The sequence below is a fragment of the Gopherus evgoodei genome, chromosome 1 (genome assembly GCF_007399415.2).
Source record: "Gopherus evgoodei ecotype Sinaloan lineage chromosome 1, rGopEvg1_v1.p, whole genome shotgun sequence".
Lineage (NCBI taxonomy): Eukaryota > Metazoa > Chordata > Testudines > Testudinidae > Gopherus > Gopherus evgoodei.
The window spans coordinates 152,420,127-152,438,271 of record NC_044322.1 but is presented as its reverse complement, the minus strand read 5'-3'; the positions used below and the strand labels follow the sequence as shown (position 1 = coordinate 152,438,271).

The 18,145-nt window shown below is 42.6% G+C and overlaps 1 protein-coding gene across 1 annotated transcript in view; it reads left to right on the top strand.

Moving 5' to 3' along the window:
• CFAP47 (cilia and flagella associated protein 47) overlaps positions 1 to 18,145 on the top strand; it is a 681,124-nt gene that overhangs the window by 148,668 nt on the left and 514,311 nt on the right. Inside the window, 4 exon segments of the mRNA XM_030575652.1 lie at positions 3,450 to 3,498; positions 3,500 to 3,544; positions 6,102 to 6,242; positions 9,133 to 9,328. Of these exon segments, the coding sequence (XP_030431512.1) occupies positions 3,450 to 3,498; positions 3,500 to 3,544; positions 6,102 to 6,242; positions 9,133 to 9,328 (431 nt within the window).

The following is an 18,145-nucleotide window of genomic DNA, read 5'->3' as shown; positions in this document are numbered from 1 at the left end:
TTTGCCCATGATGCTGTTCAGATTCTTGGACCTGGTGGACATCAATGTTTCTGGCACCTGTCATGTTTCCCTTTCACCAGGTGGTGGGTGCACCTTTCCCAGATGACTACTTACTTTCATCTTCCAACTCCTGGGAAAGCTTGCAGCCACCCCTAGCTAGGTCCCATGACTTGGCAGTTTTGATTTTGAGGTGTATACCTGTAGCTGAAGGTAGAGTGGGATACTGACCTGGCCCAGTACATGTATCAATGATTTCAGAGAGTTTGGTCCCCTGCACCTTAAGACTATGGCATGTGGGCCTCTTCGGGACTGCAATATTACCCTGAGGTGGCTTCCTTAGCACGCTTAAGGCACGGGACTACCACTGTTGCACCTGAGATTGGATCTGTCCCTGCTGTGCCCCCAGAACCAGGGCCAGGAACAGGTGGCTCCAGTGCAGCAGATTCATGGTGAAAGGCAGGAGGGTACCAGCCACCACAGCCTCTTCATCCCTTGATGGTGCCTGGCAACAGATCAGTTGGTCACTGCTCCCAAGGACTACAAGATACTCCAAGATCTCATGAGACAGGAGATGGCAGTCTTGGAATACACACTGAGTAGGCCCAGGGTGTGCCCCACAAACTCCTACCTTACACTTGTTAGTCCTGAATGTATAGCCATCTCAGTTATGACAAGCTAAATCAAGAAAGATTTCAAGGCTGGCCTGGAGCATTTAAGCATAAATTAAATCTAATGAAGAATGAAATTGTACTGTGGGGTTACACTTAACCTATTTTGAAAGCTGTTCATAAGATATATTTTTACAGTGCACTAACTGCAAATGTATAACAGATGGAATTATCCCTAAAGGCATAATACTGACTAACTGGGTGTTAAGACAGTTGGGAAGTTGCAATGGAACAAGAAGCCTTGGCGATAACTTAAGATAAGGGGTAGTACATTCCAGGAAGAGGAAATAGATAAGGACCAGAATGAGACATAAGGGCCACAAGGGTATAGTTGTCCCTAAATCATAGGGGAAGTGAAACCATTAGCAGAGTGCACACAAGCTGTCAGAAACTACAGGGAAGGTCTTTCACAGCTGTTGGTAGTTATAGGCCTCTGTGTATGTGCTGTTTTTACTCACTGTTTGATTAATAAATCCAATCAAACCTGACTTGTTGGGGGTCTGGTATTATTAAACAAAAGAGAAAATCAAGAGGCCATAACTCATTAAATATGTAATAGCAATTAAAATAGTTGATTATTGACAAATTACTGGTCATTAATTATTGATTATCAACACAATCAGTAAAGGACTATTGGAGCCTGCAAAAGCCTTATGGCAAAGTGAGCAGGTGGACAGTATTTGGTCCTGATTATTGGATAGGAAAAGTTCTATGTATCAAAGGTCACCACTTCTGCTCAGGGTTGGTGGTGCAGTCCAGCGTCTCTTTCCGCTGCCTTTCTCCTCCCATGGACAGAGGAACTATGTGTATGATCCCCTCCCCATCCCCCTATTCCCTGATGTATTTGGAAAGTTAGGTGGAGAAGGCCAAGAGTAACCTTTGTAGCCAAACTCTGGTCAAGACAGATGTGGCTCCGGGACTTCCATGACCTCTTATAAGTGCACGCTGATCACTCTACCCCTTGTTTCTGAACCCCTGGCTTGGAACCAGGGTCTTAACCTTGCATCTGAGCATGAGTTCACTCAACAGATGTGTGGAGCTCCTTGGTTAACACTGGTGGAGAGATTATGTTTGTGAGACCTCCAGAAGGTGCTCTTTAGTAACGGGGAAGATTCCAGTAGGATAACTATCTCTCTGAATGGACAAGGTTTGCAAATTGAGCATGACAACACCCAGCTGTCCCCGTGAATTCTGGGGACCAAGAGATTTTTGATTACTTGTTGCAACAGAAGCACTCTGCTCTTTCGTTGGGCTTGTTATGGGTTCATTTGGTGGCTATTTCAGCTATCCATCCACCAACTAGACTATCCTCAATTTTCTCACACCTTTGGCAAAGAGGTTCCTGCAAGTCCTCTTGAGGCTCTATATCTGCCAGTCAGGGATCCACGCCTATTATGGGACCTTAATCTGGTCCTCTCAAAACTGATGGAGACTCCCTTTGAGTGTATTGTTATATGCTCCCTGCCCTATCTTTTCAGGTATGCTGCCTTTCTCTTGTCATTCACATCGACCAGGAGAATTGGGGAACTGTAAGCATTAATAGCAGAGTCACCCTATACAGTCATCTGCAAGGACAGAGTATCCATGAGGACACCTGCCAGATTTCTTTTTAAGATGGTGTCCAAATTCCATGTCATTGAAGTCCTCTACCTATCTGTGTTCTTCTCAATGCCTCATGCTGGGAGAGCAGAATAAAAGTTAAACATGCTGGAGTTGTGCAGAGCTAGATTGTTCTGCTTTGACAGGATGAGATCCTTCAGGAAGTCTCCCAGGCTGTTCCTGTCTTACATAGAGACATTCAAAAGGCAGGCTGTGACTACACAAATGCTACAGAACTGGATTGTCCAATGGGTCAAGACTAGGGGAGGCAGGTGTCAGGCAGTATGATGGTCCACTCCACCATGGCTCAGTCTACCCCAGTAGCCTCGCTAGCAAAACTGCTAATCCAGGACATTTGCAATTCAGAAATTTGGTCATTCATACAGATGTTTATGAAGCACTATGCATTATTGGTGCAAACATCCAGGGACGATGCTACATTTGTATGGTCTATGCTGCCGTCCGTACTCACAAACACTCCTCATATCCACCTCCATTGTGGGCTGGGAGTCACCAACTGTGGAATATGTATACAGAGTAGCATCGGGAGAAGAAATAGAGGTTTACAGTTTACAGTAACTGATGCTCTTTGCGATTTGTAGGCCTCATACATATTCCACAACCCAACAAGGAGGCTCCACTGTTTATGTTCTCACTGGAATGCACAAAGGGAGGAAGGGCCTGTACACTGCCCTAGTGGATATTCCTGACCAGAAAGTTGTCTGATGTGTGCCCAGTGGATGTGCACTCACCAGCTGTGGAGTATGTATATGGACTGTACATCTTGAAGAACATCTGTAAAAGTAACCTCCTTTCATAGGAACTAAAAAACTGTTATGCAAAGCCTATTGGCAAAAAGACTTCTAAGGCTCTTTGGCCATTTTTCCAGAAACAGGCTCTCTCAAAACTAGCAATCTTTGTTGGGTCTCAACCCCACCTCTGATTTAGTACTCTAATCAATTGCAGTAGCAAATGATAGTTCAGAATCTGAATATCTGATTTGTGTGTTCAGTCGCATACTTGGTCAGATGTCTGCATTCTGTTGTTTGTGCCCTAAGTTGATTGTAGCTATTGGTTTTCACCTACAGTTAGATAGCCTGTACAAAACGTGAGTGTGAAATTGGGGGCTGTCTTTAAAAATGATTTTCCTGTCTACTTATTTTGTTTTTTTGGTATTTTCAGAAGCCAAGGAGCATGCCTTCCTCATGTTATGCCTGAATTTCTGCTTGATACCTGATGAGTATAAGAAATGGATTGGATTGCAAATCGCATGAACAGTAATTGTTCTAAAATAGCTATATTCTTGGTCCTTTATTCTGCAAAGACTTTTGTATATGCTTAACTTTTTGCACTGGGCGCAGTCCCACTGAAATGAATGAGATTATCTGCAATGTGAAAATTACGCATATGCATAAGCCCCTTAGTAGGATCAGAGCTGTAGTTTGGTATTTAGTGCAATCAGTCCCACACACACAGTAGGAGGTGGAACTGTGTTTTTCTAAAAACGCTTGGATGTTTTTTTTAAACATTCCTTTGTAAAAATAGGAAACATAGTAATTCTCATTCTGGATCCGACCAGTAATCCTTTCGATGTTGCTCGCATACCCTGTACTCATACGGGGACCAGTTCGCAGTGATTTGAGAGAAAATTTGCAAGAAAACCGTGCGATAGACAAGTTATAGCGCAGGATGCTACAGCTTAGGAAAACGTTTTCTTCTAGGTTCCCAGTATGAAAGGTTAAACTTAAGACATGAAACAACAAGGTTAGTCTCTTCCAAAACTTATGTTTTTCAAATTTACAATTATAATTCTGGATATTCTTGTTAATCAGTCTAACCTCCTTTGTATCCTCCTAAGCTCTTTTCGCGTCGTTCCAATGAGTTCCACAGGCTAATTGTTGCAGTGTGTGAAGAAGTGTGTCTTTTATTAAGTTTTAATTTGCCACCTTAGTTTAGATATAACTCTTGCCAATCAGTGGATTGGAAGACCTGATTGATCTGGAAAATTTTGCTAACCTCACTGATGCCATCATCCTAAGATTTTTGCTAAGAACATAGCCATGAAAACTCTTAAAAACTGGAGACTTCAGTAAAGGTTGACAGTCAAAACTTGAGTGGTGTGTTGTAGGGAAGAGCAGTTAGAACAAAGTGAGTAAAAATTTACTGAGCAGAAGAGTGGGAAATCTGTCAAACAAGAAAGCAGGGAAACAGCAGAAGCTAGGACTTGTACAGACCAAATGCAAGTTACACTTTTGGCTAGGCAAATGCTGAGAGCAATTACTTTGTAGAAGTACAGGAGTGATGGAAAAGAGGGGTGTTAAGTAATTCAGCCCCATTGCTCTGATGATGCAAGATTGTAGCTTGCAGTTTGTGTGCATCATTTATGTTTTGTCCCACTAGATTTAAATATCCCAAGCAATGCTTCTTCCACTTCCTTTGAGAACCACAACAGCCTAAAAAAATCTCAATGTCAGGAAGTGTTTCTGGTATTTCATCTAAATTTTTCTTTTTCTAATTTTTATTTCATTGATTCCTAGTTAATTTCTTGTGGTAAAAAACCCTAGCTAATTTGCTTCCTGACTTCATCTTTCCACCTTTCTAAACAGGTGGGTCGAGGAAACAGGCCCACCTAGCAGTAGACCATATGCCATTACAGGCACCGTCTCGTTAAAACATGTTGTTTGCTCTCCCAGATGTCAGCATTAATTTAAAAACAAGAAGTCTCTAAGATATTATTGTTGCAAAGGATAATTTCAAAAATATGAACAAAGTTTAATGATGCGGCGTATGACTCTGCCGAGAGCCTGGAACAATTGGCCCTGAGAGGTGGACCTGCCCCCATTCATCTCAGTGAGGTGATTACTCAGATACCGAATAATGAAAACTTAAATGTTGCATTGTGGCTATTTGATTCCGTCATGTTAGAAGGAGAGAGAGGATCACAGATCCACACATTTACTGAGTGTGATGTTTCATTTTTGCACCTCAAATACCAGATTGAGAGAGAGAGCTAACTTCCCCTTCCTCCCACCCCTGTCCAAAGCAAATAAATCCAAGGAACCCAGCAGAGCTCATGGCTATATTTAAATCCCATTGAGGGGGTGTCCAGCTCAAGTAGCCTAGGGAGCCAAGTGGCAATACAATATTTTTGAACATCTGCACAATCTACTGGGAGCAGTATCTTGTTTTGGCTATTCATATATTGATGGAGCCTATTTTGAAGGTAGAATTTTTGGAAGGGAACCATAATTTTTTTTTCCCCAATTTGACCCTTGCTTCAGATATGTTGTAGTAGGACTATTATCTCTGTATCTTAGTATACAAGTATGTATCAAATAGTATACATATTAATGTTCTGTTCTTTCCCCATAAGTCACTCTCTCATTCCCTAATACTTTTGTAGTTTTTTTCCAGACTAAGTCCAGTTTTGTCACTCACTCTCTTTCTGATACCTACGACTGAATTTGGCATTCCAAGGAGAACTGCACAAGAAACATGCAAGCAGAGCTCATTTACTCATCCATCCATCCCAGTTTATGGTGTGATGCCTGGGTATTTTCAGTCCAAACTTGTAGTCACTCTTTTTGCTGCTATATTCAAAATTAAACAGACAATAAGTATATGAAAAACACCATTATATACTTTAGCAAATTTCTAATATACTGCATGGACTGCTTTTTTTTTAATCCACTAAATATGTAATTCTATTAGAAAAAGCAATTGTTTACCTGACGCACTTTTTAAAGCCAGTAGTGGCTGTTGCTCATGGTTATCATACCCTATAGATGTCGTAGTTTAAGATAAAATATAAATCTCATTGTCCTTTATCTGAAGGTTCAGATGACTGACCTGCAAAAAGCTAACATGAAGAACTCTGAAATTTTTAACAATAAGAGTCTGTTTGTTTTGGATGACAATGTATTCGAGACCATGAGCAAACGTGTATGGACCGATGTGCTACTCCAGGTATACAAGGTACATTGCAGACATTGTAATATCTTATAGTACTAAGCTTTTAAATGATCTTTGCAAATATTACAGGAAGATTTCAAACAAGGTGAGATTGAACAGAATAATTCTTTCCTTCAACTACCCCATATGTTTTAACAAGTAGCAAAAGAATTCATCTGCTTAGCTAAGATATATTTTTTCAGTTTTTTATAATTTGTAAATTACATGGTTCATAGCTGAAATTTATGCTCGTATTTCTTGACATGGAATTGATTTCCCGGATATGCATGTATAATTCCAAGGACAGTAATGAAGTTCAGGCTCCTACCCTGTGCAGGTCACCAGTGCTCATCCCAATTGGGGATGAGGAAGGACAAGACTTCCTCTTCCCCTGCAGGGGCTGCTCCCGGGGTGGATCAGACCCACGTCCAGGATCTCCCCCGGTTTCAGGAAGCTTGGTAGCTGGCATTGTTAAATCCTCCACCCCACTGCATGGGGAGGCCTTCCCACCCTGACTGCCTTTTGGATAGAGACCCCACCATTACAACACTGTGAAATTTCAAACGTAAATATCTGAAAACGTGAAATTGACTAATTTTAAAACCCCCAGATGTGATACTGACCAAAATGGACTGAATTTGGTAGGGCCCTACAGATCATAAAATGCTTTGTTGATTTAAAATAGGTAGAGTGGTTGGGGTTGGTTGACTAACTACTCTTAAAAATTCTTTGTCTTGGATTCGGAAATGAAGAGTTCATGTTTTTGAAGAAATGTTCATCTAAAGTGTCTGTTAAAAATGAACAATCACTTGTGCATACTGTATCCGGGCATAAACAGCCCTGAAAGGCAGAGTTTATTTCCATTCTGATCAAATAAGATAAAAAAAAGCTGCTTTTCCTGGAGGGTGCTTTGGTGTCAAGTATTCCTCCCTCAGTACTACATCTACAACTGAATGGATGGTGTTCTTGTCAGCCCTTTTACTCTCTGTCTAGGAGCTTGAAGAAAGCATACTGCATGTCCAGAAGCACTTCAGTTTTCAGTCCTGAAGGGTTCCAAGTGTGTGATGCCATCTAAACACTACTCTGAAACATCAAGTACTCAGCATCCTTAGGATAATCAGTGATAAAATTAACACATGCTTTGACATAGATATCTCTTCACATTTTTTTTTTAACCTGGAGTGTCATGATTGATTTCTCTCATCAAAATTGGCAGCTAAAACACAGTTATATACTGTTCTCCCTTTCAAGACCTTCTGAGGCTTCAGGTTCCTCCTGTGATGTTTGTTTCACTTAGGTACAGTCCATCATGGCTGTCCTCTATGCTTGTCATGCTTTCTATCACAGTTAGGCAGCTAAGTAAGTGTGAGTAAGCTGCAGCCTCTATTCTTTAGGAACCTGGTGTGAGACCAGAGATATAAAGTTTAAACCACAGATCTTTTTATAAGTTATATGACAAGACTCCTCCTACAGACACTGCAGATCCTGACTGTCTGCTGATGTAAAAGACCCATACGGAACTTTTAGTGCACTGTAGCAGTGTCCACACAGGATGTTGTTACCGCGTACTGTAGATTCACACCTTGGCTTTCCATCCTATATAGACATATGTACCTCTGTTCCCCAACCGTAAGAGAGGAACAATAGTGCTTTTCTTCCTTACAGGGGTGTTTTGAAATAATACATTAAAGATTGTGAGGCTCTGAGATACTACGATGAGGGTGCTATACAAGTACCTTTATAACTAAGTGCAGGAAAAGGGCCTGTCACAGGGTCCACTCACTGGTAGGGCACCTCCTCCTGGCTGCTCTGGGGATTTGCTCCTTCCAGGTGCTTGTGCCCTCTTCTGGTGCTCTCTCCATCTGTTGTCTTCTCTCACCCTGCGGCCCCTTTTACACCAGGAGCTACAGCTTTCTCTTCATGACTTGGCCCTCTGGCCAGGTCACTATGCATGTTTCCCCCTTCTGAGATATCAAAGTCTGTTGGGGAAAACTGCCCTAGACATTCTGCTCTCCACTGCATGGTCTGTGTAACTTCTCCATTGGCTGGTAGGGAACCCAGGTCCACCCTCTTTTCGGGGTTCTAGCTCAGGGGCCAGCCCTCTCCTCAGCAGACAAGGACTGCACTATCCTATGCCTTGCTGCTTTTCCTCGGAGCCTTTCCTACCTCTCTCGCTCTTCCTCTTCTCTGGGGTTGCCACCCCAAGTTTCCTCCTCCCAAGGAGTAACTATAGGCTACCTAACTGTATAGCTCCAAACATACCTCCCTTCTCGCAGGGAGTGACTGCATACTACTTCCCTGCAGCCCCTGCTATGCTCAGCTTCTGGACTTTATACAGTCCCCTCCTGTTCCCATCCAGTTGAGCTTCCTCTAATTAATCCCTGCTCCCTGGCTCCTCCTCCAGGTACGGCCTGGGGAGTTAATTGGCCCATATGGCCACCTTAACCCCTTCATGCCTGATGTGAGGTGGACACCCCAGGGCCAGCTCTAGGTTTTTTGCTGTGCATTTGAGGATGGAAGGGAAGATTTAATATTATAATAATATAATATAATATTTAATGTTATATTTGCATAATTTTAGGAGCACATTGAGTTGAATTCATACCCATGCTTTTATACATCATTTTTTTTTTAGTGTTTGAAGAGGTGGTTAAATTTCATGTTGTTCACTGTTTGTAAATGATATTCTTGAAAACAATAAAGAAACTTGTTTTTAAAAAGGTGGAGACTGGCAGCCCTGCCCCATTAATGCAATATGCCTTTATGTTAATTTAGAATCTACCAAATAGCTTCAAATCTGAAAGTTTTTCTGTGTTTGAAAAGTAATTAATTGTATTTTTGTGTTTTGTTCTTTCTACTTGGAATTGTAATTATACTTTTTAGTAAAAAGATGAAATACATTTTCTGATTTCAGGTGTTGGTCCTTGCACGTGTATCATCACTTACTACCAGTAATCTGTTGAGCTCAGGAAGCCCGCAAAGCATGCCAAGAATAAATGCTGAGCCTTTATCCAGTAATATATATTCTCCATCTGAAAGACTCCTCCTTACCTGGCTGAATACACATTATGAGAAAACCAGAAAAATTGTGTGGAAAGACTGTCAAAAAGGTGAAACAATACTTTGATAATTCTCTCCCCTTCTGCTAAGTACTTTTGCCCCAGTTTCTGTATATCTTAAGGATATTGTGACAGTTTGTCATTGAAAGTACCATACTTTGAATATGCGTCCATAAATATTCTACTTATCGTGCACGTACATTCCATTCACTCGAATGGAATCTTTAGCAAGCAGTACTCATTGGAACCACACATATGCCCTCGTGCTCCTCAACCTAGGGGAAAAAGAGCAGAGTGGGGAAGCCGTTTGCCTTTGGAACTGGTATATTTGTCATCAGATCACCCTCCTTATACTGATGGTCTTAAAGAAGCTCAGATGTGGAAGTTCTGATCATGGTAGCACCAATTTGGCCTAGGCAATCCTCTGATCTGATGAAATTTGTCAGTTCAACCACTGGGAACATTACCTCTGTTTCCAGATGTCATAGGTTTCACCCCCACTGTGAACTTTAGGGTACAGATGTGGGGACCTGCATGAGAACCCCTAAGCTTAATTTCCAGCTTAGATCTGGTTGCTGCCACCACCTAAATCGTTTAAAACAGCTGTTTATGAGTCATTTGGGAAACTCTGTCTTCCCCCTGAAAATCTCTCCCACCCAAGTATTGTAAGCCTTCCCTCGGTAACCCTGAGAGACTTCTCCACCAATTTCCTGGTGAACCCTAATCCAAACCTCTTTGATTTTTTCCTTGTTTTAAGATCCATCAGGTTCTTAAAAAGGAGACTTTTAATTAAGGAAAAGGTGTAAAAGAAATACATCTGAGAGATTAGCATACAAGCTACTCTCTCAGACAATAGATTCAAAACACAGAGGATGCTCCCCTGGGCAAAATCTTAGTTACACAAAAGAAAACCCAATTTGATTATCCCTCTAATGCAAAAAGAAAAAGTCACAAAAGGAAATAAACATAAGCTAATTCATTCCTTCTCTAATACTCACTACCCTGGGTGATTCCTTGGTCTTTTAGCTCTGGCACAGAACTTAATGGACTGACTGAACAAAGGACTCTTCCCTCCTTCCTGGGTGAAACATTTTGTCCCCCTATTAGTTCCTCTGGTTAGGTATCAGCTAGGCTAGGTGAACTTCTTAACCCTTTACTGTCTGTTTATGACACCAGACATAATTTCTTTCAGTGTGTGTCAATGTGGATCCCACTCAGGGTGTGCATGCATATGAGGCCAGGTTTTTGTTTTTTTTTCAGTCAGCAATGTCTGCTGGAATCATGTTCGCAGTTTGTCTCCTCGTGCTCCTATAAAAGGGCATAAAGGGTGGAGTGGGCCTGCTTCCATGCCTTCTTACTGCCAGTGGCAGCAAGTCATAATCTAGCAGTGTACTACCACTGGCTAGAACAAGCTTTTTCCTCAAAAAAGCCCCTCTGAAAGTCTTTAAAATTTCTTTCAGTGCTTAACTTGCATCCAAAATCCCCAAACTGGACTGAAATACATCAAAAGACCCCCTGAACCAATGTTCACCCTTCTCCTCCAATACAGAGCCCCTTGTACGACATGGAGGAATTCAGTACTGCAGATCATGACAGACAATATGTCAGCAATGTATTACATCAACAAGTAGGGTGGCATACGCTCATCCTGGTTATGTCAGGCAGCCATCAAACTCTGCGAATGGTGCCAACTGTATTCAGAAATCGTGCTGGCCCTTCACCTCCCAGGACTAAACAAGAATATGTCAGACTTATTAAGCAGGAACCTTGTATCCAACCTTATGTGGTCATTGAGACACCGTGTTACACACTATCTTCCAGGTGTGGTGGAACCTGGCGATAGACCATTTGAATTAGCAGAGACTGCCAAATGCAAGATGTTCTGTTCTAGGGGAGGCATGAACATGAAATCTCTAATGATGCATTTCTCCTCCTGTGGTCTAAGAGCCTCCTCTGTGCATTCCTTCTGGTTCTGCTGATTCCCCAGGATAATACAAATCAAATGTGACAGACACAGTGATCTTGATAACCCCATATTAGCTGAGACAGTTCTGGCTCTCAGACCTTCTCCAATTGTCCAGTGAACCTCCCATCTATCTCCCTGTCTGTATGGACCTTGGTTCTGAAACACTGCCTCTAGAACCCCACTTGCTACATCTGATGGCCTTAATGCTGACTGGATTAACAATATTAGCAGTGTCTAGGAAGGCCTCCACCGTAGAAACCTGTGCTGCAAAATTTGAAATAATTTTCTATGTGAGCAGCCAGGACAATGTGGACCCAGTTGAGGCTCCAGTACCAAAAGTTCTAGACTACATATTATCTCTGAAGGAAAAAGGCCTAGCATTTAGTTTCCTGAAAGTCCATTTAGCTGCAGTCTCTGCATATCATGCTCTGATTTTCACAATCACTCTTCTCACACTCCATAGTGCTAAGATTTCTCAAGGACTTTTGTGCTCATGACTCACTGTCAGAGACCCAGCTTCTTCTTGAGATCTCAACATCCTCATCCTTCTGTGGCTCATGGAACCCCTATTTGAGCCTCTGTGGCTTATTTGAATGTACTGATCTCTGAAATTTGTAGGGCAGCTACTTGGGAATCATTATATACATTTTTAAAGGCATTATTCCCTTGTCGAGGCATCTAAGTCAGATGCCTGCTTTGGCAGAGCTGTCTTAATTATTAAGTAAACTCTGAGCCCTGGCACTAGAATCGGGGGGGGGGGGACTCCCTGTTTAACAAAAGAAATGTAAGGCAGAATTCATGTCCCTGCAGATTTCCCCCTGTCCTCCCCTGCAAATAATGGATTCTGCTGGGGAGATGCTGCAATTACACTTTTCGCCCACTAGGGGCTACTGGCACCAGAAGAAAGGGAAGCTGGCTCACTGCCAGAGCAGCCAGCCTTGAAAAGGAAGGGGGCACTTTGGCTTTGGCCCTCCCAGTGCCCACTTCTATAAAGGTTCTGGCACACTTGTCTGAGCATCTACCTCCAGGACTGCTTGTGAATCATTAGAAGTAAAATACGTATATTGTCAAACACTTGAAGACGAGGGAACAGTTACTTACCCTACAGTAACTGTGGTTCTTTGAGATGTGTTCTCCATATATAATCCCCAGTCAACCCCCCTTTCGTGCTTCTACAGAATCTAATTAACACCTAGACTTCTTATTGGTGAAGGAACTGAGGAGTAGTTGATCTCCACTTTGCTCTTTATGCCCTCAGTTGTGGGGGGTGTGAGGGCACAGAATCCATCTCGGTGGACACTGCTGGCCCAAAGATTCTGATCTCCAGCACATAGGGTGCATTGCAAACCCGAAGCGGAATACTTCTGATCAACACATATCGAAGAACCACAATTGCAGTAGGGTAAGGAACTATTCTTTTTGCCTTCTGGCAATACTTTGTAGCTTAGTATCATAAATTTGTGTAAAAAATGAATTAGTACAATTTGTCTTCAATTCTAAAGCAGGATTAAACCATTTTTTAGTTTTAAAAGCTTTTTACAATAGGTTTAGAGATGGCACTCAAAAATCATGACAAGTTTAATTAGGTAATTGGATACTCAGAAATAAAATGTTTGTATTAAATCATAATGAGGCAGATGGCTCAGTAGGTTAATGTGCTCATTTGTGAAGACTTGGTTTTGGATTTGGCCATAGATAAGTGACAATGAGTTTTGTGGTCTCTGTCTGGTTCCTTATAGACACTTGTATACTACAAAATCCCCTCACAATTTAATATAATTAGTATTTTTCTGCTTTCAGATAAGTCTTAGACCGGAATAGTAAGAGTGGTGTGTGTGTGTGTGTGTGTGTGTATTGTGACAAAGTTCCTCCTCTACCTTGGTGGGTCCTGCGCTTATTGGCGGATTTGTTCACCTCAGTGATCTTCCCCTCTGGTGGAACCAACAGTCTGGGTCAACTCCTCCTGTGTCTGATCAGGAGTTGCAAGGTTTGCGGGGAACCCAGGCCCACCCTCTATTCCGGGTTCCAGCCCAGGACCCTGTGGATCACAGCTATCTATAGTGCCTCCTGTAACAGCTGCATGACAGGTACAACTCCCTGGGCTACTTCCCCATGGCCTCCTCCAAACACCTTCTTTATCCTCACCACAGGAACTTCCTCCTGGTGTCTGATAATGCTTGATTGTCTGATAATTCCTCAGTCCTCCAGTAGCACATCCTCTCAGTCTCAGCTCCTTGTGCCTCTTGCTCCCAGCTCCTCACACAGCTTCCTCTCCTCTGGCTCCTCCTCATCTGACTGGAGTGAGCTCCTTTTTAAACCCAGGTGCTCTGATTAGCCTACCTTGATTGGCTGCAGGTGTTCTAATCAATGTAGCTATCTCCGCTGCCTTCTAGAAAGATCTTAATTGGCCCCAGGTGCCTTGATTAACCTGGAGCAACTGCCATTTGGTTACCAGGGTATTAGGGATTTGTTTAGCCTGGGGCTAACATACCTGTTCCTCAGTACTTTACGGTAGCCATCTGGCCTTGCCCCGTCACAGTAAGTGTGTATGTGTGTGTGTGTATATATATATATATATTTTTTTTTTTCTATGCGGAAGTTTACATCGTACCTGCTTTGACTATACCCGCTTCTAGCCAGTTTTTTTCAGTTCATGGTTTTTATGGGTCCTCTCAACAATATGATAAAATAAGTTAATATAATCTGTTATCTGTGCAACCTTAATTTGGCCCTTATTTGTATGCAATATGGTCCAATCTTTAATTATATGATCACATACTATACTTTACACAGGGCATCTACATTATTCAGGCACAAGATGGATGGTGCTCATTTCATGAGGAGCTTTTAAGATATTTTGTTTTTCAGTTTATTATTCAGTGTGTGGCTCTAGGCCTTCCTTATTGTACTATTATTCACACCCTACTCTGAAGACAGAATTATTGATTTCCTAATGAGCTTTACTGTAGTGCTCATCATTGCAGTATCTGAGTGCTTCACAAATATTAATTAATTAATTTCCACAACACCTCTGAGATGAGGTGGCAGTGGTATTCTAATTTTACAGATGAGGAACTGACACAGAGATTAAGGTAAAAAGTATACACTAATTTTGGGTGCCCAATCTGAGATGCCTTGGGCCTGATCTTTCAGAGTTATGAGCAGTACAATAGCCCTACCAAGTCCTGCTTTTTGGATGATTTTGTTAATTGTTTATTTTTAAGTCTCACCCACCACTTTTTTATGTGGGCTGGTGGTCTATATTAGATCCTTAGCATGATTTTTACTTTTGGTTTTTTACCACTATTATCCTTACCCAGAGACTTTCAACAGGTTTGTCTCCCACTTCTATCTCAACTTCAATGCAGTTGTATACATCTTTGATATCCATGGCAACACCACCTCCTTTTTTCCCTGCCCGTCCTTCCTGTACAAGCAGTATCCTTCTGTACCAATATTCCAGCCATGTGAATTATCCCACCAAGTTTCTGTGATGCCATATGCCATATCTGTGATTATTCACTAGTACTTCTAGTTCTTCTTCTTTGTTCCCCATACTTCCTGCATTAATACACAGACATCTAAGAAGTTTATCAGATTTCCCCTCTGTATTCCCTCTTGTCTCTCTTTTGTCCATGTTGCATATCCCATGTTTCCCCAAGAGTCCAACCCTTCACCCAGATGTTTGTGTTTTGGACTTACCTATGGGCTTTTGTTTCCTGCCCCCCTTAAACCTAGTTTAAAGCCCACCTCAGCAGGTTAGCCAGTCTGTATCAAAATATACTCTTCCTCTTCCTTGAAAGGTTTATAAAGAGGAGAGTGATAAATTTTTCTCCTTAACCATTGACAGGACAATGGTTTTTATTTTTTATTTTAAGAAGTAATGTGCTTCAGCTGAAGTAAGGGAAATTTAGGTTGGACATTAGGAAAACTATCCTGACTGTGGGTAGTTAAGCACTAGAACAAATTATCTAAGGAGGTTGTGGACTCTCCATCATTGGAGGTTTTAAAAAATAGGTTAGACAAACAGCTGTCAGGGATAGTCTAGATAACATTTGGTCGTGCGTCAGTGCAGGAGATGACCTACTGAGGTCCCTTCCAGTCCTATATTTTTATGATTCTGTGATCTGATGGCAGAATTCTCTGATTGGGTTTCACCAGTGTAGGGGACTGCAGAAGACTGTGTCATGGCCTAGCTAGGGTATCTCCGCTTTCTCAGCGGCCTTGTGGAAAGCCCCTGCTTGCTAAGTGGCCGGTCATTGTAGGGCACGGCATGCCAGTTATAACTTGCTTTTAACTGGTTGAAACCAGTTTGTATGGCCTTAGGCCAAAGGGCGGGCATAGCTTGTGGGAAGTCCCTTTTTGCATATGTATGATTTGCTTTTGTATTGTGTATATATAGCTGTATGCTCCCGGTCCCGCCTTTGGACTCCGACCCAGGCTGAGCTGAGCTTCGGTGCTGGGTTCCCCGCCAAAGTGACAGCAACACCCAGGGTCCCCATTGCAAATGTGTCACTTTACATTCATTAAAGCCAGATAACTCACAATGTGTGTGGGCCTCGTTCTTGCAGAGCATCCAAGCATGTTACAACCCAGATTGATCTGCATCACAGTCTATGATACCTGATGCTCTGTCTGAAGAAAATGAGGCAATAGCTCTATTTTTTGAACAAGAGTATTTTGATACAAACCACAATCTACATTGTCACCAGGCCTCGACAACCTCTAAACAAGTATTTTTACTGACTCTTTGAGGACACCGTACCTGTCCCACCTTTTGGAAGACACCTATTGCTCTTTTATAGTGTTTGGAATGACACAACATTGAATAAGGGGTGCTCAGCACTGTAAAGGAGGGATATGTTATCCAGTTCACCTCCCTCCCATTCTCCAGTCCACCTTCCGCATCTCTTTGCAGGGAACCATCTGTAAGACTGTATTGCTTTAATAAGTACAGTCTCTTTTGGAATTGGGAGCAATAGAAGAGGTGGTTTGTCACCACATAGGGAAAGGATTCTATGCCTGTTACTTCCTAATTCCCCAAAAGTCAGATAGTTTTTGTCCCATTTTTTGACCAAGTTGTACTGCTTTATCAAGAAAATCAAGTTCAGGATAGTTACCGTTGCTTCCATTATCCCTTTCCTGGAGAATGGTATGCTGCTTTTGATTTGTAGGACTCATAGATCCATGTGGCAATACATCTATGCCCCAGGAAGTACCTTCACTTCATAGCAGGAGATGCACTCTACCAATTTATGGTGCTTCCCTTCAGCCTGTTGTCAGCCCCAAGAGTCTTGATAAAACATATGGTGATAGCGGACCACTTGTGTCACCTAGGTGTCCAAATTTCCCTTTGCCTTGACGATTGGCTGTTGTGCAGAGCCTCAAGCATCCATATCCACATCCACATCCTTGAAATCAGATAGCTGTTCTTTCATCTGGCCCTGAAACTGAATTTAGGCAAAACAAAGTTACAGTTGACGCAGCATATAATATTCATAGGAGCAGACCTCGACACTGTAATTGTGATGTCCTGTCTTCCTTCAAACAGGTTTCAGTTCTTACTCTGTCTGAAAGCTTGAAGTTCAACCCAACAACGCCTTCCTGCCTACAACAACCGGGCCACCTGGCCTCATGCAAATACGTAACTCCACATGTCAGACTTCACTTTTGCTGTCTTCAGGCCTGGCTCCGTTCAATATATCATCCATCCAGACATCTTCTGGACATGCTTGTTTGCATACCTGCATGAATGCTTCAGTCCCTGGACTTAGCCCTTCCAGAATCAACTATGACTCTCTGGTTACAGATGCATCTACCAAAGGCTTGGGGGCCTATCTTGCTTGACTTTGTGTGCAAGCTCTGTGATTACCCCAGGAGATCTCTTTGTATGTAAATGTGCTGAAGCTCTGTGTTGTTCATTGGGACTGTGAGTCATTTATATCTACCATTAGGAGCTAGGAAGGTGCAGATCCTTACAGACAACACCCGGGGGTTTAGTCATAAATCTCAAGGTACGGGAATGCCCTCCCCACCCCAAACACCTAGCTTAAAAGTGATGGGGGGCAGTCCTTGCTATCTGCCTTAGGTTATCATGGGACTCCCTGACCATCCATGAGGAGCGGCAAGTTCCAGCATGGTACTCTGCCGTGGTGATTGGTGTGCAGGGCAGGGGTTACCAGAATAGATTCTTTCTGGGTATGGGCAATGAGGGTGGATGACTGGTGGGAATACAGTGATTGGCAGCAGAACAAGAAATGGAAAATACTGATGGATTGTTGGGTTTTGAAGTATTGATTGGCTGCCTAATTTGGCACAGATAATTTATTGGCTGTTCGCTTTGACTAGTAGTGGTTGGCTACATAATGTTACCTAATATGGGGAGGTGGTGATTTCCTCCCTGAGGATGTTTAACTGATGTGATAATTTTCACTCACTGTTACCCCATGTCAGGGCCACTTTGTGCATGGTGATTGGTGTGTAAGTGCTAGACTGGATTTGTCACTTCCCATTTAGGCTGACAACTGGGAGCAGGAATCTGCATGTAGAGCATCTTGGTCCCTCCCGCTCCTTTAGCTGGGTTGCAATTGGATGAGTTTGGGTGGGCCCTCCCGTCCCTAACCCTCCCCTTCCCATCCTTGGTAACCCCCAACTCACTGCTTCATCCCAGCAATGGACATCCTGCCACTGCCTCTCTCTGACCCCCCCCCACTTCATTCCACCCCATCTCTTTGATTTTTAGCTTGCCTATTTTGTATGTTATGACTTGACTACAACATAGTACCTGAATGGTATTCTGACACGTTCCGACTCAAAGCCCCTGCTGTCCATTGCAGTGTTTTATCTCAGCAAGGGTCAATATTGACTTAGCTATGTCAGGAGGCTATCCATCTGTGGAACCT